The sequence below is a fragment of the Apus apus genome, chromosome 2, assembly GCF_020740795.1.
Source record: "Apus apus isolate bApuApu2 chromosome 2, bApuApu2.pri.cur, whole genome shotgun sequence".
Lineage (NCBI taxonomy): Eukaryota > Metazoa > Chordata > Aves > Apodiformes > Apodidae > Apus > Apus apus.
The window spans coordinates 156632263-156657334 of NC_067283.1; the positions used below are offsets into that span (position 1 = coordinate 156632263).

At 58.0% G+C, this 25072-nt stretch overlaps 1 protein-coding gene across 1 annotated transcript; it reads right to left on the reverse strand.

The window, feature by feature from the left end:
- Nucleotides 1–1376: 1376 nt before the first annotated feature.
- On the reverse strand, nt 1377–24848 carry FAM83H (family with sequence similarity 83 member H). The gene is made up of 5 exons (XM_051611379.1): nt 24789–24848; nt 7150–7610; nt 5256–5420; nt 4807–4931; nt 1377–4209 (listed from the first exon to the last, which is right to left on the reverse strand). Exons 2-5 carry the CDS (start codon nt 7594–7596, stop codon nt 1563–1565), a joined length of 3384 nt encoding a protein of 1127 aa, XP_051467339.1. The 5' UTR covers nt 7597–7610; nt 24789–24848; the 3' UTR covers nt 1377–1562.
- Between the last annotated feature and the right edge of the window lie 224 nt (nt 24849–25072).

Genomic DNA, 25072 nt, shown 5'->3' on the forward strand with positions numbered 1-25072 from the left:
GCAGGACCCTGCAACATCACAGCAGGAACCATCAGGCTGAGGGAGCTGGGGGTGTTGAGCCTGGAGCAAAGGAGGCTGAGGGGAGACCTGCTGGCTCTGCAGCTGCCTGAGAGGAGGTTGGAGCCAGGGGGGTCGGGCTCTGCTCCCCAGGAACAAGCCCTGGGACAAGAGGGAACGGCCTCAAGTTGTGCCAGGGGAGGCTGAGGTTGGATCTGGGGAACAATTCCTTCCTGGCAAGGGTTGTCAGGGCCTGGCCCAGGCTGCCCAGGGCAGGGGGGGAGTCCCCATCCCTGGAGGGGTTTCCAAGCCCTGGAGATGGTGCTGAGGGACATGGGGCAGGGGTGGCCTTGGCAGGGCTGGGGGAATGGGTGGGACTGAGGGATCTTAAAGGTCTTTTCCAACCCAACCCATCCCATGGTTCTGCACAGGCTAATCTGGACTGTTTGGTTAAACTTGGTACCAACTACAAGGAAGTTACATGAGATAAAACACTTCCCACCCTGGAAATCCCAGCAGCCTTAATCCTGCTGCTGTTACAGGTTCCTCCTTCTCCTGCCTCCATGTGGAAAGATGTGCCAAGAGATGGACATCCCCTCCTGCCCACAATCACAGAGCCATGGGATGGTTTGGGTTGGAGGGACCTCAAAGCCCATCCAGTGCCACTCCTGCATGGGCAGGGACACCTCCCAGCAGCCCAGGCTGCTCCAAGCCCCATCCAACCTGCCCTTTCCTTCATGACTTGGAGTTCCCTTGGCTAGGAGGTCACTACTTGCCCACCACAGCCTTGTAGATGCTTCACTGAACTCCTGACCCAGCTCAGAAGTCCTAAACCCTGGCTTGGAAACAGCCTTTTCTGTGGCCTTTCAGCTGCTTCTTTCCACCCACCCCCCCGAATAATAGTTCAGTTAGGCATAGGGAGAGAAGCCAGTAACAAACCAGTAACAAACCAGTAACAAACCGGAACCAACAGGCTTAGAAAATGGTAAGTATGAAAGCTGGGCACGTCCTGCTAGACAAGACCAGGACCAGAGCTGAGGGCAGAAAGTTGTTCCCAAAATTTTGTCTCCTGCAGCCCTTCACCAAGGTGCCTCCCATCACTGGTTTGTTACTGGGCACAAGGACCAGGAACCTGCACCTGAGGAACATCTGGTTTTTAGCTCTTTCTCCAGTTAACGGGGGCGTGTTTGTGCTCGAGTGTGTTTTTCTTCCCTGCACTGAACCCAAGTGCTGAGTTTTCTGGCTTTCACTCTTTCCTTCTGGAAGTGGAACAGTTCTGCCTGCTGAGGAGCCTCCCCGAGCAGAACCCAAGAGAGACTCTCACTTTATCTCCTTCCTGGAAGCCTCATGGCAAGGCAATAATTGGGACCATGCTGTGCTAGGGTTGCCTGGTACCACATGACTTTATTGGGCAAGTTGGGCCAGAGGAGTCTCACCCTGAACACGTTTCCCCTCCCCAGCCACAAAGAGCTTTGCCCATGGTGCTGGGAGCACCACGGACAAGTGGATTCCTCCTTCCCCTTGGACAGTCACTGATGGGATGGAATTCAACAGCATTCCTACCATCATTTTTTGGTCTTGAAGGTCCCCAGGATTTTGGGCATGAATTTTCCCATCTTCTTGTCTTTGGCATCTGTGTCATACTCCTCCTCACTGGGACTGGTGTGCTCGTCCTTTTTGCAGAAGACCTCAAACCTGCTGTAGACTCGCTTCTCCTTCCTCATGTTCTCCATCTTCTTCAGGAGGGTGTCCCTGTCCTCTGACGGCTGCCGCTGGAGGTTCCGTTTCTGGCTGCCAAAGCTCTCTGACCTGTGGATGTTACAGCTTTTCTCCTTCTCCCCTTTCCTTTCCAAGCTCGTGGTTGACCTGGAAAGATCAGGGTTGCTGGTGGATGGCAGCTGCTTGGCCAGTTCAGCCCTGTTCTTCTGGCTGTTGGCAGAGATTTGCTCCAGGATCACCTTGGTGTCATCCCGGAGGTTGCTGCTGTAGAGGATGTTGGCTGTGGAGGAGGGAAACCTCCCCTGGCTGGGCTGGCTGCTCTTGGGGGCCAGGGGGCTGGCAAACTTGGGGGATTTTTCCTCCTCCATCATCTCCTGACAGTCCCCAGTGGAAGATCGTTTCAGAACCACGGGCTGCTTGTCTGATTTGCCACTCTCAGAGGCTGATTCCTCCTCCAGTTTCTTCTCGCCTTTGGGGTTCAGAAGCTGCTTTAGCCTTAGTGACCCTTTCCTTAGGAATTCCATGGGATTCTGGTCTTGTTTGGAACAGTCTTCCTCAGATTTACTGAGAGAGCTGTCGGATCCTGGGCTTCTAGATAGGCTTTCAAGGACTGACGTGGTCCCTGTCCTCACCTGTGGCTTCTTCAGCTCTGTACTGACTAACTTTTGGGTGTCTTCTTTGAAGGACACTCTTTCCTTCTTCTCTGGAAGAGTCAGTTTCTGAGTGTCTCCAACGTAGATCAGACTCTCCTTCTCTGGAAGGGCAGGTTTGTTCTCCATGGGGTAAAACCGAGACGATAATTTGTCTGCCTTGGTGCTCAGATGTGACAGGGGGTCCTTGCTGAAGGTGTCCCCCAGCTGGGGGGTTGAGGAGCCCATTCCAAAGGCTCTCTCAGCCTCTCCGTGCATTTTGTACGTGCTGCAGGAGTCCTTGGAGTCCAGCACCCTGCTCTCCAGGATCTTGTACTGCACGGACTTGGTGCACTTCTTCTCAGAGCCCTGGGACTCCTCCTGCAGGAAACTGGACACAGCCTTGGTGTGCGTGACCGTCGCCCGCTCCGCGTCCTTGCCCACAGCCTTGTACTTCTCCAGGAGCTCTGCCACCTTGGAAGAGGCAGCTGTCTTGACCGTTTCATTGTCTTTTGTCATCTCGCTGGACATCTGCTCCTTTTGGATCATCTGGACCTTTTCTAACGTGGTGTTGGGCTGATCCAACTTGGCAGCACTGAAAATCAGCGAGGACCTGAGCCTGGAGCTCCTCTGGATCAAGGGGTTGATCCTGGACCTGAAGGCATCTTGTTTGGTGATCGGGGCTTCTTCACCTGCTCTGTCGGGCTCTGCAAACTCTTTGGCACTTTCCATCCCCAGGGCTTTGCTGCTGAAGGAGAGAGGGGACTTGAAGGCTGGGAGGAGCTCGGTGGGGTGCTTGGGGAGGGTGTCTCCGAGGACATCGTTGTATGCCTCTGACTCCATGGGCATTGGGAGCCCTTCTTCTGGTTCGGACTGGTAGGCGCTGAGGTAGGAGGAGATCCTCCAGTTCCGTAAACCCGTCCTGTTCTCCTGCGTGTTCTTGTCTTCCTCTTGCTCCTCATCCTTGTCCTGCAGGAACAGGCGCTGCTCCAGGCTCTGCTTCTGGGTAGGAGAAGTCTGGCAAATGAACTTCTGTCCGATGTTCGGCCTCCTCAGCATCATTCCCATGGGGCCGTTGCCCGCGGGGTTCAGCTGGTCGGAGCCGTGTCTCACTTCCCGGGAGGAATTGGAAGGGACGTAATCCAGCCTCAAGGGGAAACCCTCCTGTGGAAAACTGGGTTCCAGTTCCGGGTACCTGGGTCCCTCTCCATAGTCCTCCAGTTCATTGAACCCTGGCCTTCCACCTCGGATCCTCTCGAAGAGTCCCTGGGGCCTCCCAGGCAGATGGGGATGCTCAAACTGGTACTGGTAGAACTGATCCTTCTGGAAGTGACTGGCCTGGATTTTAAACTCGTCCATATTGTTCATGAACATCTGCCTGGCAAACTGCTTGGAGGAGGCAAAATTCTCAAACGTTCCTTCGGCAAAGCTGTGTCTCTTAAAAGCATCCAGCTCCAGCTGCTTGGAGCGGAGGAAACCTCTGACGGGATCCATCTGGGAATTCTCCATCTCCACCTTTTTGTACATCCTCATGGCCGAGCCCTCCACCGTGTGGCGCAGCATGTCGTCCCGACGGAAGTTGGACAGGAAGTACCTGTCGGGATCTACTCGGTCCAGGAAGGAGGGGAAAAGGGTGTCATCCCTCTGGAACATCAGGGGGCCTTTCTTGGGAAAGAAGGGCATGTTGTTGGCAAAGGGAGCCATGGCAAAGGTGTTGTCGACCTTGGCCAAGACGTTGGCTGGAGGAACGAGAGGCTCCGACTGGGCGAAGAGGATTCGGAATTCCTCGTCGAAGCTGGACACCAGCTCCCCCTGGAAGATGTGGGCAATGCTTCTGTGGATCTTCTCGAAAGACCACATGAAACTGCAACGAGAAACAGGAATAGCTGGTGTGAGCATCAAACCCTCGGTTGTACCACTGGGTACATCGAAGCACCTGCCTGCCTGGAGAAGAGTCATGGAATCATGGAATGGGTTGGGTGAGGGACCTTACAGATCATCTAGATCCAACCCCTGCACGGGCAGGGACACCTCCCAGCAGCCCAGGCTGCTCCAAGCCCCATCCAACCTGCCCTTCAACACTGCCAGGGATGGGGCAGCCACAGCTTCCCTGGGCAACCTGGGCCAGGCTCTCCCCAACCTCACAGCCCAGAATTTCTCCCTCCCATCTCAGCTCCAGCTCCCTCTGCCAGCTGGAAACCCTTCCTCCTGCTCCCATCCCTCCCTGCCCTTGTCCCAAGCCCCTCCCCAGCTTTCCTGGAGCCCCTTCAGGCACTGGAAGCTGCTCTCAGGTCTCCCTGGAGCCTTCTCTTCTCCAGGCTGAACACCCCAACTCTCCCAGCCTGGCTCCAGAGCAGAGCTGCTCCAGCCCTCCCAGCATCTCCGGGGCCTCCTCTGGCCTCTCCAGCAGCTCCGTGTCCTTCCTGTCTTGGGGAACACGTACCATTGTGGGGCTTCTCACCTGTAGTTGCCACTCAGCACCACCATGCAGTCCACCAAGAGGAATTTCTCCTTCACGTGGCCTTTGAAGGACATCCCTGTGCGGCAGTAGTAGGTGGGGCCAGAAACTGTCCTGACCCTGAGGAACTGCAAACCAGAGAAGGCAGCGACTCAGTCGGAAGCTTTTACTTCCCTCCCCCTCTCCCTCCTGCTCCCCTTGCTCTTCTAACTCCCAGCCCAGCCACCCTTTTTATGGGTCAGCTCTGGTGATTCTGGTGGCAGCCCAGGGGGTGGATGAGCCCCTTCATTCGTGTGTCCTCAGGCCTGTCTTGCTGTCCCAGCTCTCCTCACGCTCCTCCTCACGTCGCCTTTGGCCCCTTCTTTATGTTTTTACCCCCAGAGCAGCCCCCTGTGTCCCAGGATAAATCCCCCTCCAGGTGGGACTTGGGGGCAGGTCCTGGCTTCGCTCACCTCCACGTAGTTCAGGTTGACCCTGCACTTGGCAGCTGTGTCCAGGAAGAGCTGGGAGTTCATCTCATCCAGCAGGATGTACACGGGCACCCGGCGGGCAGCAGCGTCCAGCACCTCCAGCAGCAGGTCCACATCTGTGAAGATGTCCATCACGATGGCCACCACCTGGGGAAGGGACCAGAGAAAGGTGTTGGCCACCTGGGCCTGCTGGTGCCCTGACTGACCCCATCCCCAGCACCTTGCACGCCAAGGCTGCCCCATCTCCATCTGAGCCTCCTGGAGAGAGGCCAGAGGAGGCCCCGGAGATGCTGGGAGGGCTGGAGCATCTCTGCTCTGGAGCCAGGCTGGGAGAGCTGGGGTGTTCAGCCTGGAGAAGAGAAGGCTCCAGGGAGACCTGAGAGCACCTTCCAGGGCCTGAAGGGGCTCCAGGAAAGCTGGGGAGGGGCTTGGGACAAGGGCAGGGAGGGATGGGAGCAGGGGGAAGGGTTTCCAGCTGGCAGAGGGAGCTGGAGCTGAGATGGGAGGGAGAAATTCTGGGCTGTGAGGGTGGGGAGAGCCTGGCCCAGGTTGCCCAGGGAAGCTGTGGCTGCCCCATCCCTGGCAGTGTTGAAGGGCAGGTTGGATGGGGCTTGGAGCAGCCTGGGCTGCTGGGAGGTGTCCCTGCCCATGCAGGGGTTGGATCTAGATGATCTTGAAGGTCCCTTCCAACCCAAACCCTTCCATGATTCTATTATGACTCCTTTCTAAACAGGACTCTTCCCATTTCAAAGTTGCTTTAAACATTGTGGGCCCCCCAGCTGGGAACAGAGTTGCTATTTAAGGTGCAAATTCTGAAGATGAGGGTGAGAAGTGAGGGAGATGGTCTCAGGGTGCACCAGGGGAGGTTTTGACTGGAGATTAGAAGAAGCTTCTTCACTGGAAAGGTCATTAAACCCTGGCCCAGGCTGCCCAGGAAGGTGGTTGAATCCCCACCTCTGGGAGTGTTTCAAAGTGTAGATGTGGTGCTGAGGGACATGGGTCAGTGGTGGCCTTGGCAGAGGTGGGTTAGGGTTGCCAGAGATGCTTTAGGGTTGGACTTGATCATCATCAAGGTCTTTTCCCACTGGAAGGACTCCCTGGTTCCGTGGAAATCCTGACCCCTCACTCCCTGACCCAGGGGCAGCAGGAAGGGTTTTGGTCACGTAACCCACACTGGAAGGTTTTATTGAGCTGCTTGGTCACCACCTGCTCACCCTTCTGACACACCCAGGCTGCTCTCAGGTAACGTCCTGGCCAAGGGTCACTCAGCCACCCCCGACCTGCATCCAGGCTCCAACAATGTGGGAAGCAGCTCCCAAGTTCAGGCTCCCTGTCTTTTCCCAGCTCCTGTTTTACCAGTGAGTGTAAATACCTGATGGAAGGGTGGAAGGAGCCAAGCTCCTCTCTGTGCATCCCAGGGGACACAAATTGAAATGTAGGAAGTTCCAGTTAAACAAAAGGAAAACCTCTCTCACTGCAAGGTTGATTGAACACTGGGAAAGGTTGCCCAGGAGGGTTGTGGGGTCTCCATCCTTGGAGCTACTCCAGGACACGTCCTAAGCAGCCCTCTCTGATCAACCCTGCTTTGAGCAGGGGGGCTGGACTAGACCCTCCAGAGGTTCCTTCCCAGCTCAACTACTCCGTGATTCTCTGAACTTCTGGTACATTTTAGCAGGGCCTTGGACACTCCTCCCTGAGAGCAGAGAGCAGAGCCCAGCTTTGATGCAGAAAGTGGTAGTTTCAGGATCATCCTTCCCTTCTGTCAGCTCCTGGGAGCAGAGTTAAGGGGCTCAGCAGAGGCCCTGCTGCATTCTGGGCCCTCCTTCACACACTCATCACCTCCTCTCTGCTCCCGCTGGGCTCTCTGCTGTCTCACCTGCTGCGCTGCCCGAATCATCCGTCGTGCCTCCTCCTTGATGCTGGGATTGTCCGGGGGGGGTGGTTGCACGAGGGTTGTCACCTCTGTTCCCCTGAACCCAAAGACCATTGGCCAGCCCAGGTCAAGCTCAGGAACAGCCAGGTCCGAGTTCATGGGCCAGTAAGTCCCAGAGGATCCATCCATGTCATTGTCCCCTGCGGTGTCCGTGCTGCCTTCCTGGTTGGCATACTGGGGTTTCTGGAGGTGCTGGAGGATGTGATCCACCTCTGAGCTGCAGAGGAAATCAGGGGCTGCTTCCTCTGCCAGGAAACGTTGGTAACTTTCCTTCCCCTCTTCCGTCAGCACGTCCAGAGCCAGGCGGTAATACTCCTTGTAGTGGGGGGGGAGATAGTTGGGGTCCAGGGGGTTGTCCCCCTGGGAGGAGCTTTGGGATCGGCGAGCCATGAGGGGAGGGAGAGCTGCAAGGAAAGGAAAACCAAGAGTGAGAGCAGTTCCACGGCAGGGACACGTCCCTCCTGACGGAGGGGGGGAGCTGGGGGGTCCCCAGGGCAGAAGCCAAGAGGGATTCAGGGCACCCGGGGCTGGAGAGAATCCCTTCCAAAGGGATGGGGAACCTCCCAGGAGGCAAAGGCTGCTCGAGTGTCACCTCAGCACAGGGTGGATGTTCTGGGGGCAAAATAAGGAGCAGACCAGCTTGGGCAGCAGGGGGATGAACGGGGGTGCTGCCTCCAACAGAACATCCAGCTTTCTCTTCCAGGCTAAGCTTCAACTTGTCTTCTGTCTTGCAGCTCCTCCCCCCAGCCCAGAGGACAGAGTCTGGCTTTGGTCTGGGCTCCATTACAGCCCGTTTCCAAGTGCTACGGAGAAGATGGGGGGTGGGCTCACGAGGCTCGAAACCCCAGAGCTTGTGCAGGAAAGTGCACCCCCGGGATCTGTCTCCAGGGAGGGTGGCAGGCCCCTCGGCACCCCCGGGAGCAGGATGGGGCTGCAGGCAGGTACCAGGGCATCCTGCTGCTGCCACGGGGGCAGAGCTCAGACAAGGCTTCAGGAGATCCACGGAGAAAGGACAAACAAGGCACACGATGGCTTCTCCCAGCTTCCCAGTGTCTGAGGGGGTCCCACAAGAAAGGTGGGGTGGGGAGGGCTTTTCACACGGGGGTGCAGTGAGAGGACAAGGGGCGATGGTTGGAAGCCTAAAGAGGGGAGATTCAGGTTGGACATCAGGAAAAAGTGTTTTCCTGTGAGGGTGGGGAGAGCCTGGCCCAGGTTGCCCAGGGAAGCTGTGGCTGCCCCATCCCTGGCAGTGTTGAAGGGCAGGTTGGATGGGGCTTGGAGCAGCCTGGGCTGCTGGGAGGTGTCCCTGCCCGTGCAGGGGGTTGGATCTGGATGATCTTTAACATTCCTTCCAACCCAAATATTCCACGATGACAGAGTCTGAGGGGATCCCCTGCTCTGGCCACCTGCAGAGCATAGAGCAGGGCTCTGTTACTCCTGCCTCAGCCTCCCCAAGTCACTCCTGCTCCAAACCACAACTCCAAGTAGAGCTGCTTGATAAACCAGGAAACAACATCATCTTAATATAAAGATGGCAAATGAGCCCAACAGGTCCCTGCAGGAAAGATTCCAAGAGATAATCATCTTTGTAGTCTACCCATGGAGCCATAATTCCAGTCTGAAGTGTCGAGATTTACCCTCCCACTCTAATGTCACCTTTTCTTCAGGTAAAAAGCAGCCCAGAGCATCCCCCATTTGGTGTGCTCAGGTCACCCATGGACCTGCTCCCAACTATTCCAGTGGTCTCCTTAGCCCTTCACTTTCAGGAAATGCTCCCAGAGCTCCATTCCTGCTTGGATATGAGACCAAGATGCTCAGACAGAGCCCGGGCAGGGGTGGGTGCTCAGGCAGCAGCAAACTGCTGGCAGCAGCAGTGACAGCCCCTGCAAAACCAGCAGGAGAAGAAGCAGAAGAACCTTATGGGCCTGACTGGACAGTCCCAAGGGCAGAGGGAACATGATGTTCATCATAGGATCACAGACTGGTTTGGGTTGGAAGGGACCTCAAAGCCCACCCAGTGCCACCCTGCATGGGCAGGGACACCTCCCAGCAGCCCAGGCTGCTCCAAGCCCCATCCAACCTGCCCTTCAACACTGCCAGGGATGGGGCAGCCACAGCTTCTCTGGGCAACCTGGGCCAGCACCTTCCTGCCCTCATGGCGAAGAATTTCTTCCTGATGTCTGACCTGAATCTCCCCTCTTTCAGGTTAAAACCATCACCCCTTGTCCTGTCACTGCCCTCTCTGGTGAAAAGCCCCTCCCCAGCTTTCCTGGAGCCCCTTCAGGTATAAAGTGACAAAACAACCTTAATTTCACGTCCTACTCATCAATCTGATGACTTCAGTGCTGTCAGAAACCCAGAAGGAGAAGATGGACCTTTAACAGAAGAGTCCCAGCTGGTGCTGAGCATCATCACTAGGTCAGGAGCAGGGGCTGTGCCACCCCACACAGACTCAGAGGGAGCTCAGGACCTGGATGTGTGTGAACATCAAAAGCCTCATTCCTCACAGCCTGGAAGAGCTGCTGTGAACCTGAGCTGTGGCTCCTGAGCCTAGAGGAGGCATCTCCAGGTGCAGCCAGAGACAGCTGCTCATTTCCTCCTCCAGCATGAGAGCTGAGAGGGCACAACATGAACCAGGCAGGTGGTGGGTTCAGGCTGAGCACCAGGAGACACCTTCTCTCCATTGTACTTGGTCTGCAGAACTTCCAGAAGGATGTTCCAGGATGGTTAGAGAGAGATGGACCAGCAGGACATCCTGCAATTTGTGACTGGAAAGGTAGGTCGGGAAGGAGGGAGAAGGAAAAGTGGGGAGGGCTGTGCCAGGGAGAGGCCTGGCTGGGCTTCCCCAGGGATCGGTGGCACTGGGGAGATGAATGAGTAAGCAGGAAAAGTGGGGTGAGGGAAGAAATGAATCTGCAGCAGCAACGTGATCCTGGTGGTTTTCCCTCAGCCTGAGGGAGAAGAATGAGGAGCTGGAGGGACTCCTGGTGGGACCAGACATGGGGGAGCAGAGGTGAAGTGGGACTGATGGTCCCAAGGAGGGATGTTCAGGGGGTGCCTGGGCTGGGCTGCCAGGGGGAAACAGCCTCTGGGGAGGGGGCTGCAGCTGGGGTGGGTGTTGGAGGGTGTCACTTTGCTGTGTGTGCACCGAGGAGCCACTTCTGCCCCAAGGAGTGGCCAAGGCCAAGTGTCCAGTGGCCAAGGCAGCAGGGATGGCTCCCTGGCCCCACTGGGCACAGGTCAAGGTCTGGGGACAGGGAGCAGGTTTGTCAGCACCAGCCCCACAGGAGCTGGGACACCAGCCCCCAAACTGCTCTGCCACCTCTGGAGGGGATTGTCCCCTCTGCTGAGACCCCCTGCAGGGCTGGGGCCAGGCTGGGGTCCCCAGCACAGGAAGGACACGGAGCTGTTGGAGAGGCCAGAGGAGGCCCCGGAGATGCTGGGAGGGCTGGAGCAGCTCTGCTCTGGAGCCAGGCTGGGAGAGCTGGGGTGTTCAGCCTGGAGAAGAGAAGGCTCCAGGGAGACCTGAGAGCACCTTCCAGGGCCTGAAGGGGCTCCAGGAAAGCTGGGGAGGGGCTTGGGACAAGGGCAGGGAGGGATGGGAGCAGGGGGAAGGGTTTCCAGCTGGCAGAGGGAGCTGGAGCTGAGATGGGAGGGAGAAATTCTGGGCTGTGAGGGTGGGGAGAGCCTGGCCCAGGTTGCCCAGGGAAGCTGTGGCTGCCCCATCCCTGGCAGTGTTGAAGGGCAGGTTGGATGGGGCTTGGAGCAGCCTGGGCTGCTGGGAGGTGTCCCTGCCCATGCAGGGGGGGCCCTGGGTGGGCTCTGAGGTCCCTCCAGCCCAGCCCACACTCCATGATTCTCTGTCTCCCACCCAAGGCTGTGCTGAGGACTCAGGGAAGGACCAGCAGAGGGATCAGCAGGGAGCAGAGGACACCAGGCCCAGCCCAGCAGGAGCAGCCAGGCCAGGCTGGGCTGGGCAGGTCTCTGGGCGTCACCTTTACCTGCAGGAACAGATCCCAAGACTCTGCTGCCACAAACACCTGGACTGGATCAGGAACAGACCTCGGGCTGACTCGTAGGGCTGGAAAATCTGCTCTGTCACCCTCTCTGGCTCAGGAAGGAGGGAGATGCTGTGTCTCATGTCAGGCAGCTCCTTCTGTCAAGAGTATTGCTGAGGAAGCAGCACTAGATCCTGCCTAGAAAGAACCTGCAGCCTGCTGAGTGAGCCATTCCTGGCTCTGCCCAGGCAAGGCTCTGGTCATTAAGGCTCCTCACTTCCTTCAGGTGGTTTTAATTTCTTCCAAAATAGATGCACAAATGTGGGAACTGCAAAGTAAACCCCAGAAATGGTCTTCCTGCCATCACAAGCCTAAGTAACTCATGACCTGCACGGATATAAGGATCCCTTGGATCTCATGTCCAGCTCCCTCTTCCAGCTGGAAACCCTTCCCCCTGCTCCCATCCCTCCCTGCCCTTGTCCCAAGCCCCTCCCCAGCTTTCCTGGAGCCCCTTCAGGCACTGGAAGGTGCTCTCAGGTCTCCCTGGAGCCTTCTCTTCTCCAGGCTGAACACCCCAGCTCTCCCAGCCTGGCTCCAGAGCAGAGCTGCTCCAGCCCTCCCAGCATCTCCGGGGCCTCCTCTGGCCTCTCCAGCAGCTCCGTGTCCTTCCTGTGCTGGGGACCCCAGCCTGGCCCCAGCCCTGCAGGGGGGTCTCAGCAGAGGGGACAATCCCCTCCTGGCCCTGCTGGTCACCTGCTGGGGATGCAGCCCAGGACATGGGTGGTTTCTGGGCTCACGTTGAGCTCCTCCTCACCCACCACCCCTATATACACACACATAGATCTATATCTCATTGTTATGGTGCATTTGCATCAAACCATTTACAAGTCCCAAAAAGTGCAGGTGATTTCTGCAAAGAAATATCTCAGGACCTCCCAGCATTGGCATCACCCCAGTGATCTCTCCCCATCTTCTCTCCTGCTGCTCTCTGCACTGAATACATCCCATGCTGTGCAGGACAGGAGATGCACCAGGTTATGGACACTCTTTCAACAGCCTTTCAAACTCCTTCCTTGTCAGACTGAGCAGGATGGGAGAAGTTAACTGGGACCTCAAGGGTCGTTGTTACCTGTTGTCACGACATAAGTGTGAGCAGATCTCTGGCCAAGGAATTAATGGTCTTAAAAGTGGGGCCTCCAGGAAAGCTGGGGAGGAGCTTGGGACAAGGGCAGGGAGGGATGGGAGCAGGGGGAAGGGTTTCCAGCTGGCAGAGGGAGCTGGAGCTGAGATGTGAGGGAGAAATTCTGGGCTGTGAGGGTGGGGAGAGCCTGGCCCAGGTTGCCCAGGGAAGCTGTGGCTGCCCCATCCCTGGCAGTGTTGAAGGGCAGCCTGGATGGGGCTTGGAGCAGCCTGGGCTGCTGGGAGGTGTCCCTGCCCATGCAGGGGTGGCACTGGGTGGGCTTTCAGGTCCCTCCAACCCAAACCAATTCATGATTCTGTGATTCTAACTGAAACAACTTTACCCACTGACCCAGGGAGGTCCTGGGCAGAAACCCTGCCAGGAATGCTAGTTCCTGAGGCAGAGTCCCCTGAGCTTTTGGATTCCCTGCAGCTGCAGCATTCCTAAGCATTCCTGCCCACCTTGCAGATTCCCTCTGGGTTCTACATTCCGTTACATTTAGTGTCCTTCCCCTCAGTCACAGCTCTGGGCACATCTGTCTGCAGCTGGCAGGGCTCTTGGGGTGCTGGCTGAAGTCTGAGCTGGTTGAGCTGCACGGTGGGGTCTCTAGCTGTAGGTCAAACCATCCACTCTTTGACCAGGAGCTCCCCCCAGATGAGCTGGAAAGCCAGACACAGCAGGCGTGGCTGATGCTGGTTGCCGTGGCCAGTGCCTGAGGCAGCTCAGGGCTTTAAGCCCCTGTCTCCTCACATCCCTGTGAAGCTGTTTTGTTCCACTCGCCCTGTGCCCGTGATCCCAGGGCGAGGCTGGATTTTGGGGAGCACCAGTTTGTGCTCCTCAGAGAAGATGAGCTACCTTCCTCATTAGGCAGCGTTGCCTCGTTAGTGCCTGCCCCTAGAACTGCCTGTTCTGTGCATTTTGTGGGACGTTCAGGGGGGACCATGCCTGGAAGGGCAGCTGAGTGTAGGTACCTTCTGACTGTCTCTTAGACCCTGGGCAGTTGTCCTGGGGGGCCCAGAAGGGCAAAATGAGGGAAACACTTGGCAGGAGCAGCACAGTTTGGGCAGGAGCCCTGGGAAATGCTCAGCCTTGCTCCCTGAGAACTGGTTGCCACGGGCTCTCATTAAGGTCAGAAAGCAATTACCTGCTTTCATGCCTTGGTTCCTCAGCAGGGCTCTGGACCCAGGGAACAGCCTGTCAGAGCTGCTCGGTCTGGAGGGACAGCAGATCAGGACACACCTTCCTGCTTAGAATTCCCAAGAGGAGCTCCAAGAAGCTGTTGCCTCCTGGCTTGGACTTTGCCTGCACGTCGGTTTTCTGCAGCTTCAGCCCAGACAATGAGAATCCAGCTTTCTGGAAATCTGAACCACTGCTCCTGCCAGAGAAACTGAGGCACAAACTGCAAATGCACCCGATCCACAGGGAAGTGTGGAACCACCAGCTGACAGAGCACTGAGCTTCATTTATGTGCTTGTTTATTTTGCTTGATTAGGAACTTTGTTTTCTTTTAACTGCTACTCACAGTTCACAGGTTTTTGTGACACAATCTATGGGGAATCTACTGAAAAAGGAATCACGGGGTGGTTTGGGTTGGAGGGACCTTACAGCCCATCCAGCCCAGCCCAGGCTGCTCCAAGCCTGGTCATCATGAAGATGATCAAAATTGATGTGACAAGTAGTGGAAAAAGTGAGACCTTCAACACCCTTTGTGCAAAAGCCCCAGAGCCAAAAAAAACCCCTAATTCAATAGTTGAGGTGTTTAGGAAAGCTCAGCATCCCAGGTGTCCCGTGTCCCTCACACCTGCAGCAGCTGCAGCTCTACCAGGAAGAGCATCCCAGAGGAGCACAGGGAAGGAGAGGACTCCTGGAATATCCTGCCAGGAAACACTGGGAGAAAATCCCAGCAATGGCTCAAAACTGGATGTTATCAGCAGGACCTGAGAAGTTCTTCAGGGCCACTGAACATGCTGGCACCTGCCACGACCCATCCTGCTCTCCTGCCCCTGCTGGTTTAGGGGAGGGTTAGAGAAATTCCAGAAGCCAGCTTAGGTGGCAAAGGGAAAAATGCTGCCTTCTCCCCAGCCCTGAGTGAACGGAATGTAAATGAAGTGCAGAGCAGCTGTAACCAGGGGAGCAATCCAGCTGCCTACACAGCAGTTTAATGTCACTTAGGATGCCCTGGGGGGTCCTGACTGGTCCTCCAGCTACTGGACAAGGAGGTTGTGAGACTCTGGTGGGACTTGAGCCACATCTGCTGGGTTTTAGATACTCTAAGACAGGGCCAGGGAGAGGATTCTGCCCCTCTGCTCTGGTGAGACCCCATCTGGAGTATTGTGTCCAGCTCTGGAGCCCCCAGCACAGGAAGGACACGGAGCTGCTGGAGAGGCCAGAGGAGGCCCCGGAGATGCTGGGAGGGCTGGAGCAGCTCTGCTCTGGAGCCAGGCTGGGAGAGCTGGGGTGTTCAGCCTGGAGAAGAGAAGGCTCCAGGGAGACCTGAGAGCACCTTCCAGGGCCTGAAGGGGCTCCAGGAAAGCTGGGGAGGGGCTTGGGACAAGGGCAGGGAGGGATGGGAGCAGGGGAAGGGTTTCCAGCTGGGACAGGGGAGCTGGAGCTGAGATGGGAGGGAGAAATTCTGGGCTGTGAGGGTGGGGAGAGCCTGGCCCAGGTTGCCCAGAGAAGCTGTGGCTGCCCCATCCCTGGCAGCGTTGAAGGGCAGGTTGGATGGGGCTTGGAGCAGCCTGGGCTGCTGGGAGGTGTCCCTGCCCATGCAGGGAGGTTGGAACCTGATGATCTTTAAGGTCCCTCCAACCCAAACCATTCCATGATTCTGTGATTCTATTAATTTAGGAGCCAGGATGGCTCCCCAGGGGTCAGATCATGTCTCACCTGCCCACAGGAAGGTGTTTGCCTTGTGTTCCCCTCATGGCTGGGGGACAATACGTGACTCACATCAAAGCAGTGTGGGATGAAATTCAACTTCTAACAGAGATGCCTCCATTTGGCCAAGTCTTCTCTTAATCCTTCTCCCAGAGACATTAACAAATCAGCTCCTGAGGCTTCAGTGCCCAGAACTCCATTTTTAACTCCAGGATCACCTGTGTCCTGTCACTCAACCCATTCCACCTTCCAGACTTTATGTGCCTGGAGATGGGTGGTTCTGGAATTCCAGTCTTTACTTGGGCTACTGGAGTAAAGAAACTGCAGCAGGGTTTTTGCTTTCAGAGAATCATGGAATCATGGAATGGTTTGGGTTGGAGGGACCTAGATCATCATCCAGTGCCCCCCCTGCATGGGCAGGGACACCTCCCAGCAGCCCAGGCTGCTCCAAGCCCCATCCAACCTGCCCTTCAACACTGCCAGGGATGGGGCAGCCACAGCTTCCCTGGGCACCCTGGGCCAGGCTCTCCCCACCCTCACAGCCCAGAATTTCTCCCTCCCATCTCAGCTCCAGCTCCCTCTGCCAGCTGGAAACCCTTCCCCCTGCTCCCATCCCTCCCTGCCCTTGTCCCAAGCCCCTCCCCAGCTTTCCTGGAGCCCCTTCAGGCACTGGAAGGTGCTCTCAGGTCTCCCTGGAGCCTTCTCTTCTCCAGGCTGAACACCCCAGCTCTCCCAGCCTGGCTTCAGAGCAGAGCTGCTCCAGCCCTTTGATCATCTTGGTGGCCCTTCTCTGGACCCTCTCCAACAGCTCCGTGTCCTTCCTGTGCTGAGGGCCCCAGAGCTGGACACAGGACTCCAGGTGGGGTCTGACCAGAGCAGAGCAGGGGGGCAGGATCCCCTCCCTGGCCCTGCTGGCCACACTCATTGTGATGCAGCCCAGGACACAACTGCCCCTCTGGGCTCCAGGACACACTGGTCCCTCATGTCCAGCTTCTCATCTCCTCCCACCCTCAAATCCTTCTCCTCAGGGCTGCTCTCCAGCCATTCTCCTCCAGCCTGTATTGGTGCCTGGGGTTGTGCTGACCCAGGTGCAGGACCCTGCACTTGGCCTTGTTGAACCTCCTGAGGTTGGCCCTGGCCCTTCTCTCCAGCCTGTCCAGGTACCTGTGGGTGGATCCCTTCCCTCTGGGGTGTCAGCCACACCACACAGCTGAGGATCAACAGCAAACCTGCTGAGGACACACTCAATCCCACTGTCCATGTCTCCAACAAAGATGTTAAACAGCACTGGTCCCAGTACTGACCCCTGAGGGACACCACTGGTCACCTGCCTCCACTTGGACATGGAGCCATTGACCACCACTCTCTGGGTGGGGCCATCCAGCCAATCTCTTATCCACCCAGTGGTCCATCTGTCAAATCCATGCCTGGTCAGTCTGGAGACCAGGATGTCATGTGAGACAGTGTCAAAGGCCTTGCACAAATCCATCCCTGCAGCCTTGCTGTAGAAGGCCAGCAGATGGGTCAGGCAGGGCTTGCCCTTGGTGAAGCCACGTTGGCTGTCACCAGTCACCTCTTTCTTTTCCATGCACCTTAGCCAACTTCCCAGGAGGACCTGCTCCATGACCTTGCCAGGCACAGGGGTGAGACTGCCTGGCCTGTAGCTCCCTGGATCTTCCTTTTCCCCCTTTTTAAAAACAGGGGCTGTGTTCCCTTCTTTCCCATCAGCAGGAACCTCACCAGACTGCCAGGACCTCTCCAATATGATGGACACAGGCTCAGCAACTGCATCTGCCAGCTCCCTCAGGGCCCGTGGGTGAATCCCACCAGGTCCCAGAGATCGATGCACCTTCAGGTTCTTTAGATGGTCACAAACCTGCTCTGCACCTACGGGGGGGGGCAATTCATCCTCCCAGTCCCTGCTTTCACCTGCTGTGGCCTGTGTGTTCAGGCTGGAGCACTTGCCAGAGAAGACTGAAGCAAAGAAGTCACTGAGGACCTCAGCCTTCTCAATATCCTGAGTTGCTGCCTCACCCGTTTCCTTCAGGAGAGGGCCTTGGGTGTCCTTTTCTCCCCAGCATACCTAAAGAAGCTTTTCTTAGTGTTCTTAACATCCCTGGCAAGGTTTAATCCTAGCAGGGATCTGGCTCTCCTCACCTGATCCCTGGCTGCTCGGGCAACCTCTCTGTGACCCTCCCAGGATACCTGCCCCAGCGTCCACCCCCTGGGTGCTTCCTTCTGCAGTCTGAGCTTTTCTAGGAGCTGCTGGCTCATCCCCCTGGAGCTTCTGCTTGACTTCCTCTTAGTTGGGATGCAGCGCTCTTGGGCCTGGAGCAGGTGATCCCTCCGTGGGCCCCTCTTCCCTCCAGGATGTGATCCCAAGAGAGCCTCTCGAGCAGATCCCTGGAGAGGCTGAAATCTGCCCTCCTGAAGTCAATGAGCTCCCTGTGAGCCCTCCCTGCTGCCCCCAGGACCCTGAGCTCCACCGTCCCATGGTCACAGACTCGCAGTCTCTCCCGGTTTCAGTCTCACTGGGTCTGAACTCCCTTCACCACGTTGGGTTTTTCTGGAGAATGTAACATAAAATCAGCTGTGCTGGATCAGATCAAAGGTCCATCAGGCCTAGAAACCCATCCCCAACAGGGACCAAGAACAGATGATGAGGACAACACAGGCCAAGCATTTATGATGCTCCAGCAGCTTCTCTAAGCCAGTTTGAGCTACTTGAGGCTCCAGAACCTCCTGACCCAGAAATGCTTTAACAGCTGAAGAGCTCCAAAGGCTTTTCCCACCATAAACTTGCCCAGACTTTCCCTAAACCCTTATAAAAATGTCAGCACCTCCAGCAGCCAGAGGCAGGGAGTTCTGCAGCTCAGCAGCCAAGAACAGTCTCCTGCTCCTTCAGATCTGCTCCCTGGGCTTTCTTCTGGTTGGGTTTTCTCTTCAGGTTGGACAATCAACATCTGCAGACCCCTGTCTGCCTCTCATCACCTTTCCAGGTGGAGAGCCCTGACCCGTTCAGCTGCTCCTCACATGGCAGCTGCTCAGTGCCTCCAATGACCCTCCACTCTGCTCTCTGCATGGGCTCCACTCTCCTTCTGAGCTGGTGGGACTGGGGCTGCAGGCTGGAAGTGGCCTCAGACACGGGGTTTACGTCCTGCAAACACTGACATGCCTAACATGCCATTTTTTTGGAGCACCCTGCTGACCTGCAGGCCAGCACGACTGTGTTTGTGGCTGTTCTTTCAGCCCTGCTGCTGCTGGGACTGCCCGGTGACAACCCAGCGACTGCCCTGAACCCCACGGGGCTTCAGGCCCTGCTGCTGAGGGTGACTCTGCTGGGGAGGCAGGATCCCACGGTCCTAGGTGAAGCACCAGCAGCTGTTCAATGGGTTCTGGCTTCAGACCAGCCTGCAGGCACGGGGCCACAGAGAGCTTTTGCAGGGACACCTGAAAAGCAGTGGTTTTTGGGTGGTTTCTCACCCTCAGGAGAAGTGGCTCCACCATGAGGAGCACAGGGGCCCAGATGGAATGTTTGGGAGCCCATTTTTTGCAGGGATTCTGCACTAGCTCTCACTTATCATGCTGGAACAGGCTGCCCAGGGAGGTTGTGGCTGCCCCCTCCCTGGAGGTCTTCAAGACCAGGGTGGATGGGGCCTTGAGCAACCTGGTGTGGTGGGAGGTGTCCCTGCCCGTGCAGGGGGGTTGGAACCAGATGGTCTTTCAGGTCCCTTCCAACCCAAACCATTCTGTGATTCTGTGATCATTGGCCAGGTCACCACACCAGCTCCCAGCTTCTCCACACAGGCCCTGCAGTACTTGGGAGTTACTGCTCCTCTTCTTCTGCCCCCCCAGAACTGGGAGCTCACAAAGCCAGGGAAGAAGCACGGACCAGGGTGTCCTCTCTCCACGGGGGCTGTTCCCATCACCTGGCATTTCATGCAGCCCTCTGCCACCCCGAGCAGTCGCCTCACAACATCAAGTTCATACATTTACAAGTCTCAGGAACACCAGAATCATGATCAGAACCTTTCCACACCAGATAGTGAGTGAACCCACACTGCAAACTTCAGTTCCTTCTCAAGAAAGCCTTCCTCTGAGTAGATCCTAGAATCCTAGAATGATGGAATGGTATGGGTTGGAAGGGACCTTAGAGGTCACCTAGAGCCAACCCCCTGCACGGGCAGGGACACCTCCCAGCAGCCCAGGCTGCTCCAAGCCCCATCCAACCTGCCCTTCAACACTGCCAGGGATGGGGCAGCCACAGCTTCCCTGGGCAACCTGGGCCAGGCTCTCCCCACCCTCACAGCCCAGAATTTCTCCCTCCCATCTCAGCTCCAGCTCCCTCTGCCAGCTGGAAACCCTTCCCCCTGCTCCCATCCCTCCCTGCCCTTGTCCCAAGCCCCTCCCCAGCTTTCCTGGAGCCCCTTCAGGCCCTGGAAGGTGCTCTCAGGTCTCCCTGGAGCCTTCTCTTCTCCAGGCTGAACACCCCAGCTCTCCCAGCCTGGCTCCAGAGCAGAGCTGCTCCAGCCCTCCCAGCATCTCCATGGCTCCTCTGGCCTCTCCAACAGCTCCGTGTCCTTCCTGTGCTGGGGACCCCAGCCTGGCCCCAGCCCTGCAGGGGGGTCTCAGCAGAGGGGACAATCCCCCCCTGGCCCTGCTGGTCACACTGCTGGTACCAGCCCAGGACACGGGTGGGACACTGATGGACAGACAGGTTCCCAGAAGGCTACAGACAGACAGACACACTCAGTGCAGCAGCGCTTCAGAGCTTCCTTTTATCATGCTAATGTGGGAATGTGGTTGTTTTCTTTTCAGGAGGAAGCTGAAGGAGCAAAAGGAGGTTGGCTTTGTAGCTGTTGATGAGGAGCTCCTCCCATGCTCAGGGGTAGTGGATCAAGCACGAAGGAGCTTGTTAGGAACTGAAGAAGTGGGAGATGAAGCCTGATATCATGGGCTGGCATGACGGGCTGATGAGAGGCAGGATTCCATCTCTCAGCAGCAAAGGTCTCCTCCGCCCGCCTGTCCCAAGGACAGGGGGTGGCTGCAGGGGCTGAGGCTCCTCTGCTTGGGGAGGGCTCAAACCTCCCCTCAGCCAAAAACACCAGAGGGGGAGGGACAGGAGCACGCAGCCATCGTGGGCAAGAGGCTGTTTTGGGGAGGGAGGCTCCAGGGGAACCTTCCCCTCGGCTGGGCCAGAGGCTCCTCTGCAGGTTGGTGTCCCTGGGAGTGACGTTACCGGCCCCGATACTCAGCAGGAGCTGTCAGACCCTCTGAGGGCTGGGAGGGAAATCTGGGGCAGCCTGGAACTACCCCTGCACAGCACAACACCCCGCCAGGAGGGGAAGGGGTGACCGCCCGGAACTACCCCCGCGCGGAGCAGCAGCCACCAGGCTTGGCGAGGGCAGGTGAAGCCGGGTGTGCAAACTGTCCCCTCCCCTCTGGATGAACACCAGGAGGAGGGGCAGGAGACAGCCTGTACCTCCTGCCATGTGCTCCAGGTCATGTCCCATTTTTTAACTGGATGATCTCCAAGGTCCCTTCCCACCCACACCGTTCTGGCTCCCTCCTGGTCTCTGAAGCGGCGGCACGGAATTCCAGCCGGAGCTCCGTGCTGCCAGTGGGCACCACCAAGCCCTGCAGCTTCAACTAACAGGAGTAACGAGAAAGGGACCTGCATTTCCCTGACCTCTTTGTGCCAGGTGTGGGTGCAGAGCAAGGGACGGGATCTACCCCGTCCCAGCCCAGTGTCTCCCTTCCCTCCCAGCTGCTGATGGCTCAGCACCCGGGCTGGCTCTGTCTCCTCCCCAGGCTGACTCCAGTGCTTGTCGTGACGTGTTCTGCCTGCACAGCAAGTTCCCAGCCTGCCTCTCTTAGGTGATCCCTTCCCTGGTTGGACCTGCTCCTCTGCTTCCAGACACTCCCAAAACTGAGGCCTCCCCAGCTCCCTGTGCTGCAGCAGAGGGAAGTGCCTGGGAGGCAGCCAGGCTGGAGCTGGGAAGGGCTTGATCCCTGGAAACCCGAGCTCTGCCTGGGACCCTGTGTTTATGTGCAGGTACTGGACCTCAACTGAGAAAAGGTCTCTTAAGGCCAATCTCAGAGCGATGTGCCTGTCGAGTTTCAGTGTTCAGACGTACTTCTTGGGTTAGCACATTGCCAAGGAAACTCTACCAGAGCTATGGCAAAGGATGCTGCAAACCTCCCTGTGAGCTGCCCTTCTCTCCCAGCAAGGCTCAGACCCCTCCCCAGGGATCACAGAATCACAGGACAGGGGGGGTTGGAAGGGACCTTTGAAGGTCAACTAGTCCAGTCTGCATGAGACCTTTCCTCAGCCACAGCCGTGTCTGCTAAGCCCTCACAGCAATCCTTTTTCCTCTGGCAGTTTTCCTTTCTGTGTTCTCTGCTCTCTCTGTTCTCCTTCCCAGCGTTCTCCCAGTTTCAGGCTGCAGGCTCAAAGCCTGGGCTACTGGGAACGTCCACCTCTGTCTGGAAGATGCAAACATGGAATGTGTTGTCCCCGTCATGTGTCCCACCCCCAGGCCCCTTCTGCAGGTCATCTCACCAGCCTCTGCTGATCACCCTGCGAACGGGATCCCCTTCTTGACAAGAGCCTTACATGGATCTCTCCAGCTACCATTTTAAAAACCTGGCATGTCTGCATGCCAGTCTGGGAGCTCCACTGGCCCTGGAGCTGTGGTCACTGGATGAGAAACCGTGTCCATTAACAGGCCAGGCTGGGGGCTCTGAGCACCCCGGGCTGGTGGGGGGTGTCCCTGCCCATGGCAGGGGGTGGATCTAGATGATCTTTCAGGTCCTTCCAACCCAAACCAGTCTGGGATTCTGTGATTGAAACAACTAACGTACTGAGCTCGCAGGGATTGCAGCTGGACCTTCCATAACACAGATGTCAGCTCCCCCAGCAGCTGGCACAACCCACCGTGTCCCAGGGGAGCAGGGAACGAGGCAGAGCAGAACTGGGAGCCTGGCCAGCACCTCACAGCCCCTCCCGGGCCCCCCTCACCCTGCCGGGTGCTCAGCACGAGGGATCCCACCACACACTCCCTGCTGGAGAATCAGCCAATCGGCTCCGACAACCAGAACGTGCAGGGGATCTTCCTGCAAGGCCAGAGGGGAAGCAGCCCAGAATTCCCACCTCACCGCTCTCCCTGGGAAGCGGGGGGTGAGCCGGGATGTCAGCGTCTCCAGCCCAGCTGTCCTGTGCAGCAACAGGCACGTCCAGCCTGGGGGACTCACAGGAGCAAAGCTGCTGAAAAATGAAAAGCCAAGGGGGCTTCTCACAGGTTGCCTGAGGAGACAGGGTGATGGAATCCCTGGAATCATGGAACCAGCCAGTCCGACCATCAGCCCAGCGCTGCCAGGGCCACCGCCAGACCGCGTCCCCCAGCGCCACGTCCACCCCAGCAGTGCTCCTGCCGAGCTCACCCTCCTTCCATCAGTCCCTGGCATTTACTCAGTTGCAGGTACAAGGGAGGCTAAACCAGAGGACGCCAAGAAAAGGCCCAACGACAGAGTGAGGTGTAACCTGGGGCAGGGGAACTGCCTGCTGCTGATTTTAGGAATCTTCTCATGAAAGGCCCCTCCCTCACCAGGGCTACAACCACCCAGCCAAACGGGGCCTGATGGGCATCCCCAAAGTGTTCCGTTTAACTATAAAACACACCAAAAAGCCCAATCCTGCAAGCTTGGGAGGTGAATTTCAGGGTGTTTTTGGAAAGTTGTGCCTGGAAAATGCTGCTTAGAGCACGAGGGTCTCTGTCCTCAGCCACGACACTGCCCTGGCACAGCCATACCCTACTGCTGGGGTCATTTTCCCTCTTCCTTGGACATGCACTTTTCCCTACAACCACACTCACAGCTTCATTTTCCCCCCCCTCAGAACGCTGCAATCTCCACTGCCAGGTGACAGCAAACACAGCTCTCTCTTAACCCCTCAAATAACACCTCTTAAAGCCTGTCAAATAAACAGGGAGTTGGGCCAAAACGGAAAAAAAAAAAACACAACCCAAAACAGACCAAGGAACCTTCCTCTCCCCAGAGGGCAGCCCTTCCGTGGCCTGGCAGCGGGTGAGGGCATAAACCCAGGTGCTTCTGCGGGCTGTGCAAAGGGGTGCGGGGCCACGGCTGCTCCGGGGCTCGCTGCGTGTCGGGGCTGTCGCTCATGCCTGCCTGGCCTCTGCCACAGCCGAGCGCGTTGCAGCTTTCGTGAGGCAGGTGTTTGCAGCAGCAGGAGGACGGGACAGGCACACCTGTCCCTCCGCAAAGTGCCTCCTCCCCCTCTGGCTGCTCCAGAAGATGGAGAACCTCGCTCCTCGGGCCAGGCAAAAGCCGGCCCTGACCTCTCTTGACCTCAGCAAGAAGGGAACACCAGACTCTCCCCTTCCTCCCCGCTGACAGGCAGAGCCCGGGCTCACTTCTCTGGGCACAGGGCGGGCTGGCAGGTGTGCTGCTGCTGCCAGCCCAGCCCCAGCCCCGGCTGGGGAGCCCGGGCAGGGCAGGACGGGGCCCTGGGGAGCTGCTGCTGGGCCCCCGGCCTCCCGCACATCCCGGCCTTCCCAAACCAGCTCAGCCCTCGCTGTCCCAGCCCCGGGGGCTCCAGCCACCAGAGCTCTGCCCAAAGAAGCCGGGGCAGCCCCGCGCCTTGGGGCTCTCGGAGGAGCTGGGACGCAGACGGCGGGTGAGGCTACGCTGAGGGGTTTGGATCAGGCTGCCTGAGGACTGACAGGGTCTCTTCCCTCCCCGGACACCAGGTCCGTGCCTGGACGTTCTCCCTTCGCCCTGGCCAGCCCCAGCTCCTCCGGGAACTCTCTCCCACTCGTGGCACGGCTGGGGGAGCTGCTGGAGCCTTCCTGAAGGGAAGCGGCCACCTCAAGTCCCCCTCCTGCCAGGAGAAGCTCCCTGGAAGGGGCAGGAGAAGCTCCATGGAAGTGCCCACCTCTTGCGAGGAGAAGCTCCATGAAGCAGCCACCTCCTGCCAGGAGAAGCTCCATGGAAGTGCCCAGCTCCTGCCCAGCTCCTGCCAGGAGAAGCTCCCTGGAAGTGGCAGGAGAAGCTCCCTGGAAGCAGCCACCTCCTGCCCAGCTCCTGCCAGGAGGAGCTCCATGGAAGTGGCAGGAGAAGCTCCGTGAAGCAGCCACCTCCTGGCAGGGGAAGCTCCATGGAAGTGGCAGGACAAGCTCCCTGGAAGTGGCAGGAGAAGCTCCATGAAGCAGCCACCTCCTGCCCAGCTCCTGCCCAGCTCCTGGCAGGAGGAGCTCCATGGAAGTGGCAGGAGGGGCTCCATGGAGGTGCCAGGAGAAGCTCCCTGGAGGTGCCAGGAGGGGCTCCATGGAGGTGCCAGGAGAAGCTCCCTGGAGGTGCCAGGAGGGGCTCCCTGGAAGCGCCCGGCTCCCGGCAGCAGGAGCTCGCAGCCGCAGCCCCGCGCCCCGCAGCCCCGCGCCCCGCAGCCCCAGGTGTGCCCGCAGCCCCAGGTGTGCCCGCTGCCCCAGGTGTGCCCGCTGCGCTCCTACCTTCCCAGGTGAGCAGGGCAGGTGCTGGGCCGCGCTCCCCGCCGCCCGGGACGCGCCCGCCGCCTGATTCACCTCCCGGGCAGGCAGCGCCAGGCTCCACCCAGGGCAGGGGTGAGTAAGAGCGGGAGAAAAGCAAAGCCCGGCGAGCCCTGCCTGCCCGGGACGGCGGAGATAAGCGCTGCGCATTCCTCAGCCCGGCCGCTCCCCGCCCGGCCCCGGCTCTGCTCGGGGAAGGGGCTGCGGGCTCCGGGGGCTTCTCCTGCTCTGGGGGCGGCTGTGGGGGA